This window comes from Bos indicus, chromosome 26 (genome assembly GCF_029378745.1).
Source record: "Bos indicus isolate NIAB-ARS_2022 breed Sahiwal x Tharparkar chromosome 26, NIAB-ARS_B.indTharparkar_mat_pri_1.0, whole genome shotgun sequence".
NCBI lineage: Eukaryota > Metazoa > Chordata > Mammalia > Artiodactyla > Bovidae > Bos > Bos indicus.
In genome coordinates this window covers 24,611,983-24,625,487 of record NC_091785.1, presented here as the reverse complement: position 1 = coordinate 24,625,487, position 13,505 = coordinate 24,611,983, and the positions used below count along the sequence as shown (strand labels likewise).

At 37.4% G+C, this 13,505-nt stretch overlaps 1 protein-coding gene across 7 annotated transcripts in view; it reads left to right on the top strand.

Moving 5' to 3' along the window:
- CFAP43 (cilia and flagella associated protein 43) overlaps positions 1–13,505 on the top strand; it is a 100,083-nt gene that overhangs the window by 33,139 nt on the left and 53,439 nt on the right. For all 7 annotated transcript variants that reach the window (XR_002179982.2, XM_019953169.2, XM_019953171.2 and 4 more), the window contains 4 exons: positions 3,646–3,762; positions 6,850–6,930; positions 11,369–11,517; positions 13,069–13,172. Coding sequence is in view for 6 of the 7 variants with exons in the window: in XM_019953169.2 (XP_019808728.2) it covers positions 3,646–3,762; positions 6,850–6,930; positions 11,369–11,517; positions 13,069–13,172 (451 nt within the window). In the remaining variant the exon portion in view is untranslated. The remainder of the gene's footprint in view (positions 1–3,645; positions 3,763–6,849; positions 6,931–11,368; positions 11,518–13,068; positions 13,173–13,505) is intronic.

Here is a 13,505-nt window from a genome sequence, read left to right as displayed (position 1 = left end):
TGAGATTGTAGTAATGGGTGGTTCTCTAGGGAGAGTATAGGTTCTGTAAGAGAAGAAGGGAGGGAAATAAATGCAGGATAAAATCAAATGCCCACATGAATTATGCTGTTAGGAAGACTCCTAAGTCAGGAATATCAGTTTATATTGTTGGGCAATGATTTCAGATAAATTACAAGTAAAATTGAATGATTTTTTTGCCTAAAAGAAATTGAAACTGAAATATGGAAAGACTTAAGCTTCTGTAATTACCAGAAGTTAAAACAACTGTGTTAATGATGTTTTAATAAATGAAAAACTTGAAGTATCTATGGAGGACAGAAAACAATTAAAAATGTAACCTAAGAGAAGGGAGAAAGACACAAATAGAAATCATACAAAAGAAAAATATACTTACAAAATAAAAATTAAATGAATATGTCTGACAGAAGACTGGGCGCAGCCAAAGAGAGAATAGATGAACTTGAAGATATATTGGAAGAAGTTATTCAGAATGTACCCAAGAGATGAAAGTATACGAAATATAGAAGGGAGGGTAAGAGAAATGAATGATATAGTGAAAAGATCCAACATGTATTTGATTGGAATTCCAAAGAGGAGAGTCAGACAGAAGCAATATTTAAGGAGATATTTTCCAGAACTGATTAAAGACATGAATTTACAGCTTCAGGAGGCGCAGTGAATCCCAAGCAGGATACATAAAAAGATATGCACACTTAGACTTACCAGTGTGAAATTGTTGAAAACTAAAGACAAAGAGAAAATCTTAAAAGTAGTCAGAGAGAAAATCAGATTATTTCAAGGGACTTTCAGTTAGGCTAACAGCTGACTTCTTTGGCGATAATATAAGTAAGAAAGAGTAGAATGATATCTTCCATGTAGCTCAGGGATCAGCAAACTGTGGACCCTTGGGTCAAAACCAGCCTCCTGCTTGTTTCCGTAAATAAAGTTTTACTGGAACACAGTCAGACCCATGTGTTTATGTATTGTCTACGGCTGCTTTCACACTGCAGTGATAGTATTAAGTAGTTGTGAGAGACCACACAGCCTGCAAAGCCTAAAATATTTATTGGTTGTCCCTTTATAGAAAAAGTTTGCTGACCCCTGATTTAGTGAAATAAGGTTGCTATCACTGAATTTTATACCCAGGGAAAATACTTTTCAGTATAGGGATGAAAAATGACATTTTTAGAAATGAGCATTTGTTAGTACGTCATCACTAGAGAAAATTCTAAAGAATGTACTTCAGGCAGAAGGAAAATGATCCCAGATGGAAAGGCTGTGATGCAAAAAGTATGAAGAGCAGTAGTAAATGTGTGGAGAAATGTAAGTGAAGACTGACTGTGTAAAACAACAAAAATAATGTGAAGTTGGAGGGAAAGGAGTGTGCTGTGTGCTTAGTCACTCAGCTGTGTCTGCCTCTTTGCAACCCTTTGGACTGCAGGTCACCAGTCTCCTCTGTCCATGGGATATTTTAGACAAGAATACTAGAGCAGGTTGCCATTTCCTTCTCCAGGGGATCATCCAGACTCAGGGATCAAAACTGAGTCTCCTGCATTGGCAGGTAGATTCTTTCACCATCTGAGAGAGTAAAGGTTTTAAGTTCTTACGATGTTTATAAATTAAGTATACATGTTCTGACCTGTAAGGTAACCATAAAAAAACTGAAACATCAGATGAAATTTCCACATAATAGAGGGGCAAAGTGGAAGTGTTAAAGAAAGCAACCCAAAAGAAGGTAAGAAAAGAGAAGGAAGATACACCAACAACTGAGAAGAAAATAGGAAGCATAAATTAAAGTGTAATGTTTAATCTCAAATATACTAGTAATTACAATTAAAGCAAAACAGAATATTGATCTAGTTAAAAGGCAAATATTAGTATATTTGATTTTAAAAAAGCCAAACCTAACTATGCACTGTTTTCAAGTGATGTATCTAAAGCATAAGATTGAAAGTAAATTTTTAAAAATATAGTAACATTGAAAGCAAATTAAAAATTCAAAGTAAATAAAAAGATAGGAAAAGATATATCATGCAAACATTGACCAAAAGAAAGCCTTTGGAGATATATTAATATTAGACAAAATAGACTTTTGGGCAAAAATCATTCCTAAGGATAAATGAGTTTATTAATATTTTAGAATAGTAAAATGTTAAATTCACTAGACGTCTATAAACTTTTAAGATATATACGTACCAAATAAAATAGCTTCAAAATATATAAAGCAAAACATGACAAAATGACCAGGAAAAGCAAAGTCATGATCTCAACAGATTTTAATATACTTTCTCAGTACTTAATAGAGTAAATGTGTGTACTTAACGCAGTAGCCAAGGTGAGAAAAGCATCTCTACTACTCAGAGCCCTCCAGTGATTGCCTATGTTATTCTGAGTAAAAGCCAAAATCTTCACTATGCTTTTCAAGGTTCTTCATGATGTAGACTCCACTCCCCACCCTGGCCTTATCTCCCATGGGTCTTCTTGTTCACCCTGCTTCAGTCATGCTGGCCATCATGTAAGCTTTTTGTACTCACCAGGCTCACTCCTCCTTCAGAGTGCATTGGCTGCTCCTTCTGTCTGGAATGCATTCCCCAGAGTCCATGTGAATACCTTCCTCATTTCCTTCAAGTCTTTTCCCTAAACTCACCTTCTCAGTAAAGTGTTTCTTGGACACTCAGGTTTGAATTCTACCCTCTTATTTTGCCACGTCATATGCTGTTTCCCTGCTTTATCTTGTTTTCTTTCTACAATTATTGCTCTTTAACTTATAATACATATTATTTAGATATCTTATGTATTGACTGAATCACCCAGTAGAATGTGAGCTCCATGAAGACAGGGAATTTTTGCCTGTCCTGTCCTCTGATATAGCCCCCGCATCCAGACCTGTGTCTGGCACAGTGTATCCACTCCATATTTGTTGAAGGAATGAATGAAAGGTAAAATCAGTAAATACCTACCAAAGTTTAGACTTTACAGAGTTGTGTTTTTTTACATAAACAAGAATAAAAACATTCATGTTTAACTCAAGTAAATGTGAAGAATTTGTGATCAGTTTAAAGCAGACTTCTTATTGCTAGTAACCATACCATAGTATAGTTACTTGGCAGAGATGTATAAGGTACAGGATAGATTTTTTTTTTTTTTTAGAGAGGTGAATTTGGAACCTGAGAATGATAAACAAGTTTTAAAGTAACAGCTTCAGACACACCTCTACAAGCTTCACAAAAGTTTATTTAAAAGTTTCATTAGTACCCATCATGGTCTAGTATGTGATAGAATTTAGTTCATGTTAACAACTTTTTTGGTTTTCCACATTCTTCAAACTTTCTGTATAAGTAAACATAGTTTTTGAAGTCAAGAAAAAGTGCTTCATTATGTTTTGTAATCTAAAAAATAAATGCCTGGAAATGGAGAAAAGAAGTCTTACTTATTGAATATTTTAATTGATTAGTGAACTCAAGAATCAATAAAGCAAGTGTTTAGATTTTAAACTCCTCAAGGTCAGGGCCTTACTGAGTTTATCTCTACTTTCCCAACACATTTTCCCACACAGTGTCTTCTTTACAGTGAACATTTAATAACTATTTGTTCAACAGAACACACAACAATGCATTATTTTTTTCTTTTTTGGTATATTTACAGGGGTCTATTTTTATTTATACTTTTGGTGAGGAGCCAACCTTTGAGAAAGTCCTAGAGGCTTGTGATGGGAAATTTCAGGCAACAGACTTCATCACACCTGGAAATGAATTCTGCATGGTAAGGAATATTGTCTTTGTTCCACAATAGGATTTAAGGATGAGATTTGGAAATTCATGTGCAACCTGTTGCAAATAGGAAACAGAGTGTCCTCTTGAAGATGCAGTAGAAATGCCAGCCACTTCCATCATTAGATCTACTCCCCAGTTAAAATGACATCATCACATTGTGACTTCATAATATTAAGTCTCTGAACATGACCAAAGCAATTAAAATCTTAAGAGCCATCCTGTTTGCATTCACCATCCAAGCTTTCCAAGCCATATCTTTAAACACATTCGTTGCTAGTGAGTTGTCAACACTCATTAAACTATAAGTGTTTACCCTTTTTCAGAGTGATCCAGCCCCATCTGAAAATGAAAATGAAATAGTTGCCATGCATAAAACATGTATTCAATCTACTTAAAAAAAAGCCACCTTACACATTTAGAAAAGAAAAATTTTTTCTGATGATTAACTGCTTACCTTTGGTTGATCTCAAGAAATATAATTCACTTTCCATATGATTCATCAACAAATCCATTAAGATTTTGGGAGTTATAGCAAATATTAATAAAAAGATATATAAACTATGGAACAGGTAACACTTAAGAGTTCTTCCAGGCTTCCCTGGTGGCTCAGATGGTAAAAGCACCTGTTTGCAATGCAGGAGACCCAGGTTCGATCCCTGGGTCGGGAAGATCCCCTGAGAAGGAAATGGCAACCACTCCAATACTCTTGCCTGGAAAATTCCATGGATGGAGGAACCTCGTAGGCTACAGTCCATGGGGTCACAAAGAGTCGGACATGACTGAGCAACTTCACTTTCAAGAGTTCTTCCAGTTGTCAGATTCTGATTATATGCTTTTTCTTCCAGATATTCTCTGATAAGAATTAAATTTAAAAATTTAATACAAGATTTTCATGTTTAGAATTTAGATACTTGATCCACAACATCATGTACTCACTCCCTGTTATTCAAGAAACAGAATTTAAACTGTATCACATTGCAGTTACTTTAAAATGCTTTCAGTCTTGATCCTGTGAAAGAAGAAAAATGAACAAGACGAACTTTGGGTTTCCAGTCTAGCATGTAAAGAACCTTACAACAGGGGGAAAGAAAAGCTGAATAAACTTAAAATTAACCATTCCTCTCAGACCCATCAGAGAATTGGGGTCATAGGGGAAACCACTGCCCCCAAAATTATAGAGACAGACAGGCAGATGCAAAGAATCATAGCTTACTGGAGCAGATACCCAGAAGTAGAAACCAGCCCTGGAGCCAGCACCCAGGGGGATTACAATGGGAGAATCTGCACATCTCAGACCAAAAACGAGGACCCTAGAGGCAGTTTTGGTTTCTGACACATTCAGCTACAGCAGACAATAAACACAGTCTAACTCCTAGCCAGATAAACATAAAACCCCATATTACAGCCTACTTAATTCATATGCTTTTACATAGTACATCATGTCCAGCTTTTAACAAAAATTATAAGGCATACTAAAAGACAGTAACAGTTAGAAGATACAGAGAAAGCGTCAGAACCAGACTCAGATATTGTATCTGCAAATAATTACAAAGATGTTGTAATTTATCAGGCCAGAAATTTAAAACAACTATGATTAAAATACTAAGGGGTCTTATGAAAACAGTGGGAAACATGAAAGAATGATTAGAAAATATAAGTAGAGATATGGAAACACTAAGAAAGAAAATAAGAAATATTCAAAATATAAAACACTGTAACAGAAATGAAGAGTGCCTTTGGTGGGCTCATCAATAGACTGAATATTGCAGAGGAAAGAATCAATAAGCTTGAAGAAATGTCAGTAGAACCTTCAACACTGAAATTCAAAAAGAAAAAAGAATCAAAAAGAACAGAATATCCAAGAACATGGGACAATTGCAAAAGGTGTAGCATACATGTAATAGGAATGCCAGAAGGAGAAGAAAGGAAGGAACGAACAGAGGAAATGTTTGAAGTAATGAGGGCTGAGAATTTTCCAAAATTAATGTCAGACACCAAACTACAGATCTGGGAAGCTCAGAGAACACTAGAAGGATAAATACCAAAAAAATTTATACCAACACATATTAAACGAAGAAAAACCAAAGAGTCTCTTGAAAGTGGAAGAGGAGAGTGAAAAAGTTGGCTTAAAACTCAACATTCAGAAAATGAAGATCATGGCAGCAGGTCCCATCACTTCATGGCAAGTAGATGGGGAAACAATGGAAACAGTGACAGACTATTTTCTTGGGCTCCAAAATCACTGCAGATGGTGACTGCAGCCATGAAATTAAAAGACACTTACTCTTTGGAAGAAAAGTTATGACCAACCTAGACAGCATATTAAAAAGCAGAGATGCTACTTTACATATTAAATACATGTTTAATATGCATTTAATACATATTAAATACACATTTACATATTAAAAAACAGAGACATTACAATAAAGGTCTGTGTAGTTAAAGCTATGGTTTTTCCAGTAGTCATGTATGGATGTGAGAGTTGGACTATAAAGAAAGCTGAGTGCCAAAGAATTGATGCTTTTGAACTGTGGTGTTGGAGAAGACTCTTGAGAGTCCCCTGGACTGCAAGGAGATCCAATCAGTCACTCCTGAAGGAAATCAGTCCTGAATATTCATTGGAAGGACTGACGCTGAAGCTGAAACTCCAATACTTTGGCCACTGATGTGAAGAACTGACTCATTTGAAAAGATCCTGATGCTAGGAAAGTTTGAAGGTGGGAGGAGAAGGGGACGACAGAGGATGAGATGTTTGGATGGCATCACCGACTCAATGGACATGAGTCTGAGTAAACTCTGGGAGTTGGTGATGGACAGGGAGACCTGGCGTGCTGCAATCCATGGGGTCGCTGAGTCAGACACGACTGAGCAACTGAACTGAACTGAACTGAAAGGTAATAGTTAATATTTGTTTAAATCAGAAGTATTAACATTGAGATTGCAAAGTAATTTTAATCCACATAAATAAAATGAAATTTTATTTTAAATCATCAGTGATTGATATACTAGAAAGAAGTTTAGAACATGCTCCCATAGCAGTCTTGTTTTCCATTTGAGTTTCTTCTTTCTTTTACAGACACTCACACAGTCAGGGGAAGTTTGTGTTTGGGGTATAGAGGATGGTGCTTGTGTCAGCAGGGTTTATCTGAATATCCAAGTAAGTGTGCCTTATAAATGGATTTTTAAAAAATATTTAATTCTAATCCAACTTACCTTTTTGTGTTCACATGTCAACAGTTTGTGGAAATACTTGTTACAGAGACATTAATGTATTTTACCTTATATGTTTAGAGTAATTCTTGTGTGTAAAGTATGTTCCACAGCCCAGAGGGTAGAACATAAGGTATTGTATTGGTATATGGGAAAGAACAAACTTTTCCTTGGTGGCAATTATTTCTGAAACCTACTGATTTATATCTCACTCATGCTGCAAATTCACTGTGGATTGACAGGATCTCTTTTCCCCCGTGGTCTTTCAGGGAACAAAGCCGACAGAGGCTCCACCAATTAAAAGCTCCTCAGTACCACAGGATGGGCTTCCCACGTGGCTCAGTGGTAAAGAATCCGCCTGACAATGCAGAAGATGCAGATGAGCATTCTATCTCTGGGTTGGGAAGATCCCCTGGAGGAGGAAATGGCAACCCACTCCAGTATTCTTGCCTGAAAAATTCCATGCATAAAGGAGCCTGGCAGGCTACAGTCCATGGGGTCACAAAGAGTCAGACACAACCGAGCGACTGATCATGCACGCACACCATGAGATGAGAAGAGTTCTGGAGAGTCTTGAACTAGCAATTAAGTGTTTTTAATAAAAAACAAAACATTCCTTGGCTGTAACTAGTTAAGTGGCCCCATCTAACCTCAAGAAGATCAGTTAGAAATGAAAGAAAGGTGCCTCTCTAACCAGCTTGAGCCAAAAATGAAAAAGTGTGGGCTATTGGCTCAATTAACTATAAAGTATAGAGCTCCTCTGGGCTCAGCTGTGGCTTTATCCAGCAACTCAAATGATATTACCAAGGAGCTCGTCTTTCTTTCTGTCTGTGTACTATGTCTTAATTTCATCTAAGACTTCGTGTGATACCCAAATGCCACGAATACCAACCTCACATCAGATCATCAGGGAAGAAAACCTCCTACAATAGGAGGAGGAAGAGAAAAGTTTCTCCTTTTCAGAGGGCTTAGTAGATATATCCTAATATCTTAATAACACCCCTGAACTAATCACTGTGGACAGGGGCATGAGAAATGCTAGTTGGCTTAAAATCTGCCTTGGAAATGAGACTTAGATCTATTCCACTCAACTGAAAATAGAAGAGAGATGGTTTCTTAAAAGATATTCAAGAAATTTTCCACAAGGAAGGTGTATGTATGCTGGGTGGCAAACTACATTTGCTCACCTAAACCTAAGCATAACCTACCATAAGGTGATACCATTCTTTCCACCATGGTCATCATGCACATAAAATAATATTTTAAAAGTATAAAAAGACCAAGAAACAATGGTAAGGCTATTTTTTCTTAAATTATCATTTTTTCTATATTTCATAATTCTCGATGAGATATGGATCTAGATAGTAGGGAGGAAAGTTATAGTCCTTCTCTATTGTAAATTAAAATCTCAACAATGCAAGATGAAGCATCATACTTCATATAAGAGGATGCAAGATGCAAAAGATATATAATTCAATGAGATAAGTAAACTCATCCTAAAAAGTAAAGATAAAAATTCTTACCTAAAAGAGTATGTGTGGACTCCATAATCAGTGTGGCAAAGGTTTATATGTATTCATTTCTGTTAGAATTACTAGAACTAGAAAAATCTTAAAGTTCATCTGATCACACCTCTTTGTACAGATGAGAGACATACAAACCTAAGGGTTTGTATAATCAGAACTTACCTTGCACTTCCTGGCTAAGGAGGGATAGGAAAGTCGCTCAGTCGTGTCCGACTCTTTGCGAGCCCCTATTAATTGGTGGAGCCTCTGTCAGCTTTGTTCCCTGAAAGACCATGGGGGAAAAGAGATCCTGTCAATCCACAATGAATTTGCAGCATGAGTGAGATATAAATCACTAGGGTTTCAGAAATAATCGCCACCAAGGAAAAGTTTGTTCTTTCCCATATACCAATACAATACCTTGGGCTATACAGTCCTTGGAATTCTCCAGGCCAAAATACTGGAGTGGGTAGTCTTTCCCTTCTCCAGGGGATCTTCCCAACCCAGGGATCGAACCCAGGTCTCCCACATTGCAGGAAGATTCTTTACCAACTGAGCCACAAGGGAAACCCAGGAATACTGGATGTGTAGACTATCCCTTCACCAGTGGATCTTCCCGACCCAGGAATAAAAAACCAGGGTCTCCTGCATTGCAGGTGGATTCTTTACCAACTGAGCCGCCAGGGAAGCCCAAGGAGGGATATAGTTACCATCAAAAGACCCTCTTTCTGCTTCAGATATCTTCCTTTCCCCTGACCAGAAGGGAGAGATTGGGCAACTGTCACAGTTAAGCAGACATCCCTTCACTGAGCTCAAAACCAAGCATGTACATTCATGTAGATCAGCCTTTGTTGGGGAAAATCAGTGATTTCTCCTTACTGAAGATTACTGCTCCCCTCTGGAGAATTGATAAATGGGTTGATCCAGCAGTACAGAGGCTAGATCGCCCTGCCTATGTCCAGGACTGTATTCTCCATGAACATTTTAGGTAGTGGTCCTCAGAGAACCCTGCTTAGCATCATGATGGCAGGATGCCCAAACACTAATACCTTCACTTGATGTTACCTGCCAGTTTTTAGCCTAGTCAACTATTGCCCTGGAATGGAGGGTAATTTCAACTGATTGTGTTGAGGAAACACAGATACACACACACACACTAAGAGCTCCCATAAAGGTTTTCAACTAAAAAAACCCCAAACCCTCACCACTTTGTTCCCAGTTTCATACTGAGATACCAATAGACTCAACCTGGTTAAGCCTCAGAAAATTCACTTTAAAAAACAAAATGAAAACCTGCTCAATGGAGAAACTGCATTCTAATGAGGCAGGACACCTGAGTTTTCCTCTGAGCGTTGTTATCAGCTTTGGGATCCTGGGGGCAAATTGCTACATTTTCCTTTGCCTCTGCTTTCTAATCTGCAAAAGGATGACCTCAAGATCTTTTCCATTTCTAACATTCTGTTATTTTATTCAAAACAACCTCCAAAATGTAGTTATGTTACTTACAGGGGTCCCCCTCTCTGGTGTTTCTTGTGCCAATAGAGCAATACTGAGTTCGGTTCAACAACAAAGGAAAATCTTATTTTTTGATCAGAGGGTGGAGAGGTGGGAGCTGTCCTTCTGGAGCACACACTTGTGTCCCAGGGAGAGGCTGAGGCTGCTCTGTAGAGTTCTCCTGGGGGAGGGCGGAGTTGCCATGGGCCGGCCCAGCCGTGCTGCTCCCCTCAGGATCCAAATTCTGGGTGCAGCGTCTCTGTGCACAGCCACCCTGCGGCCATCTTAAGTCTTGAACTGAGGTGTTACTGGCAGTACGTCTCTGCACAGCCACGGAACTGAGATGTTGCAGCGGTCTCACACTAAGAACTCTTGTCTGAAGTGCTGGGTACGAGACTGCTGCACATGTACCCTGTGAGCAGGAGAAATTAGACTAAAGCACAAATGAAGAGCTTAGACCTTATCACCTAGTTTTCATCTGACTTTTCTGGGGGACCCCAGTGGGCTTTGTCAGTGAAAACTATAGAGAAATGAATCTGATTCCTAAAGTATCATGACCACAAATTTGTTCTCTTAGATATCATCTTCTGTAAATGACTGTTGGATAAGCAGGAATCTGTGATGCGTTTCTTTGGTGACAGGCCACGTGTTCCATGATACAGTTATTTTTTGAAGTCTTGCTCAGTTATACCAGCATCCCAGGATCTACTATTATCCAGCAGATGAATGCTGATTTTAAAAAATCACTAACACTCAATAAAGATGTCCAAATGATGCTAGGAATATATTTTAAATTTCCTATTTTATTTTTCATTATTATCAGGTATAATCATTTTCTAATCAATTAAGGATAAAAATGAAGTCATGGTTTAAAGTTCAGGCAATTTTCTCATATTTTTATCATTCCAATTTTAGGATAAAAGAATGTGATATATAGATTCCTATGACTTCTTATGTGATTGATTAGCTGAAGAATGTTGAGTGTATAATTTGTAATACCACATGACACTTGCCACTCTTCTTGTTCTGCGGGTTTTTAAAATAAACTGTAGAACTCTTAAGTGTAGGAAAGCAGGCTTCATTTTTTGGTGCAGTGAAGCTGGGGTTTATTTTATTTTTTATTGAAGCTAATTGATTTATAGTATTGTGTTAATTTTTCAGGTGAACAGCATAGTGATTCAGTATCTTTGTGGAGTATGCTCAATTATAGCTTATTATAAGACTAGTGGGTGTAATTCCCTGTGCTATACAGTGTACCCTTCTGCTAATGTGTTTTATATCTAGTAGTTTATGTCTGTTAATCCCATACCCCTATTTTGCCCTGCCCCCCTACTCCTTGGTTTTCCATCTGTGAGTCTGTTTCTGTTTTGCATCTGTCCTAAACAGGCAACAGTTCTGGCTTGCTCTCCATCATCCCTGTCTGCGGCCGTGGGGACTGAGGACGGCCGTGTCCACTTCCTCGACGTCCGGGACGTCGAATCCCCTCATGAAGTTCATAAGGCCTTTCTCTCTGAATCACCTGTGCAGCACCTCCTGTAAGGACCGCCTGTTTCTCGCAGCAACTTTGTCAGGCCTGTCTATTGAGATTTCCACCGAAGTTTTAACTTTTTTTAGGTTTTACATGTGTTGTTTTGAAAATTAGTATATTGACTCAGTTCTACATTCAAGAAATACAGAGGTGTATATAGTACAATACAGTTTCCCACTGTTATCACCAAATACCCAGTTCTCCTCCTTGGAGACAGCTTGTTACTAGTTTCTTGTGTCTTTTTACTGGACATATTTTATTCACAAACAAGCAGAAAAATAAGTACTTCCTTTTAATTGCATGAATGTGTATCTAGCACTTAGAGTGTACCAGGAACTTCAGTTGTATTAACCTCGTGAGACAGGTATTCTTATTGTCTCCATTTAAGGAAGATGATACACAAAGAATTTAAATAACAATTAATATCACACATGTTGTAAATGGCAAATGTTGAGATTTGAACCCAGGCAATTGGGCTCCAGAGTCATTGCTTTTGCTCTTATAGGGTAGCAAACTATATATAATGTTCTGCACCACAATTTTTTTCACTTAATGGTATATCTTAGAGAGTCTTCTATCCACACATGAAGACCTTCATTCTTTTTTTATAGCTACATAGTATTCCATCACATGGAATACATTCCATAATTTTTGAGACAGTATATTGATAGACATTTAGATGATTTCAAGTTTTTTGAAACAGTACTTTTTAGAAGACAGCCTAGAGCCACTGAGTTTAGACTTATATTGTTATTATTATATCTTTGATTAATTTATCATAACACTAAGTATTAACAAGAAATGACATTTTTGCCCTGCTTTACAGCTTGATGTGCTGTTACACATTGTAGTTTACTGAATGTGACACTTGTCAAACATTCAGAAAAGTATTATGCTTGTCCCTGTTTCACAAGTGAGATAACTTAGGTTCAAAAAGAAGCATTTGCCAAGATTCGTCAGCTAGCACTGCAAGGAGCTGGGTCTCCACCATCTGTGCTGTTCCTACAAGCTCGGCTGCCTCTGCAGGGAAGGATCTGTAATCTCTCTCCATTTACATTCCACTCCTCTATCATTTTTTTGGCACCTCTCCTTTTTCAGATGTTTCTCTCTTATCCTAATTTGCATTTCCCACTTTTTCTAATTTGATCAAACTATAGAAACATTTTGCTACATTCTTCTTCTTTCTGCCAGGACTGGTACTGAGGGGCATTGGAATGCTCCACTCATCTCTAATTTGAGAATTGCTTATGTCCACCTGAAATATCAGAAAGCTTTACTGTCATATTTTGTTCACTTACGATGACATAGTTGCCCGTTTTTAGTGAATCTTCTTGACCATATACTTATAAGTTACAATTCAGAAACAATATTAGCCTAAAATGTAATGATTACATTTTGTATAATCACTTACCTTTTATAAAGTCTGATAATATTAAAAATCATAAACCATAAGAATAATTCGTTTTGGATATATCTCCATGATGTCTTTCAATAAATTTGTTTACCATCTTATTAGTGAAACAAGTAGAATCTGATAATCAGATTTCTTCTTTTCTAGGTATGACCAGAGAGGAATGTATGTATTAGCTGGAACATCAGAAGGACACATCTTTGTTATCAATGCCAAACCCTCAAGTTTATTTGAGATTCTTGGATTCATAGGTACTTACACTGAATTATTTTTTTCCCCAATCTGGGCAGCATGTGGGATCTTAGTTCCTTGATCAGGGATCAAACCCATGCCCCCTACCCTGGGAGCATGGAGTCTTAACCACCGGATCGCCAGGAAAGTTGCCATAGAATGCTTATTAACTTAAGATATTGGTCAATTTATTCTAAAGAATTTAAAGTTGTGGAAATGGGACCATGGTGAAGCAATTACTTGTAGCATGTTTTCTAAAACAGAAACATTTAAATAGCTGTTCAAAGTTACTAAGGAGAATTCCCATATCATATTTAGAGGTTTTGGTACATCTACTTGGTATACAGTTGATG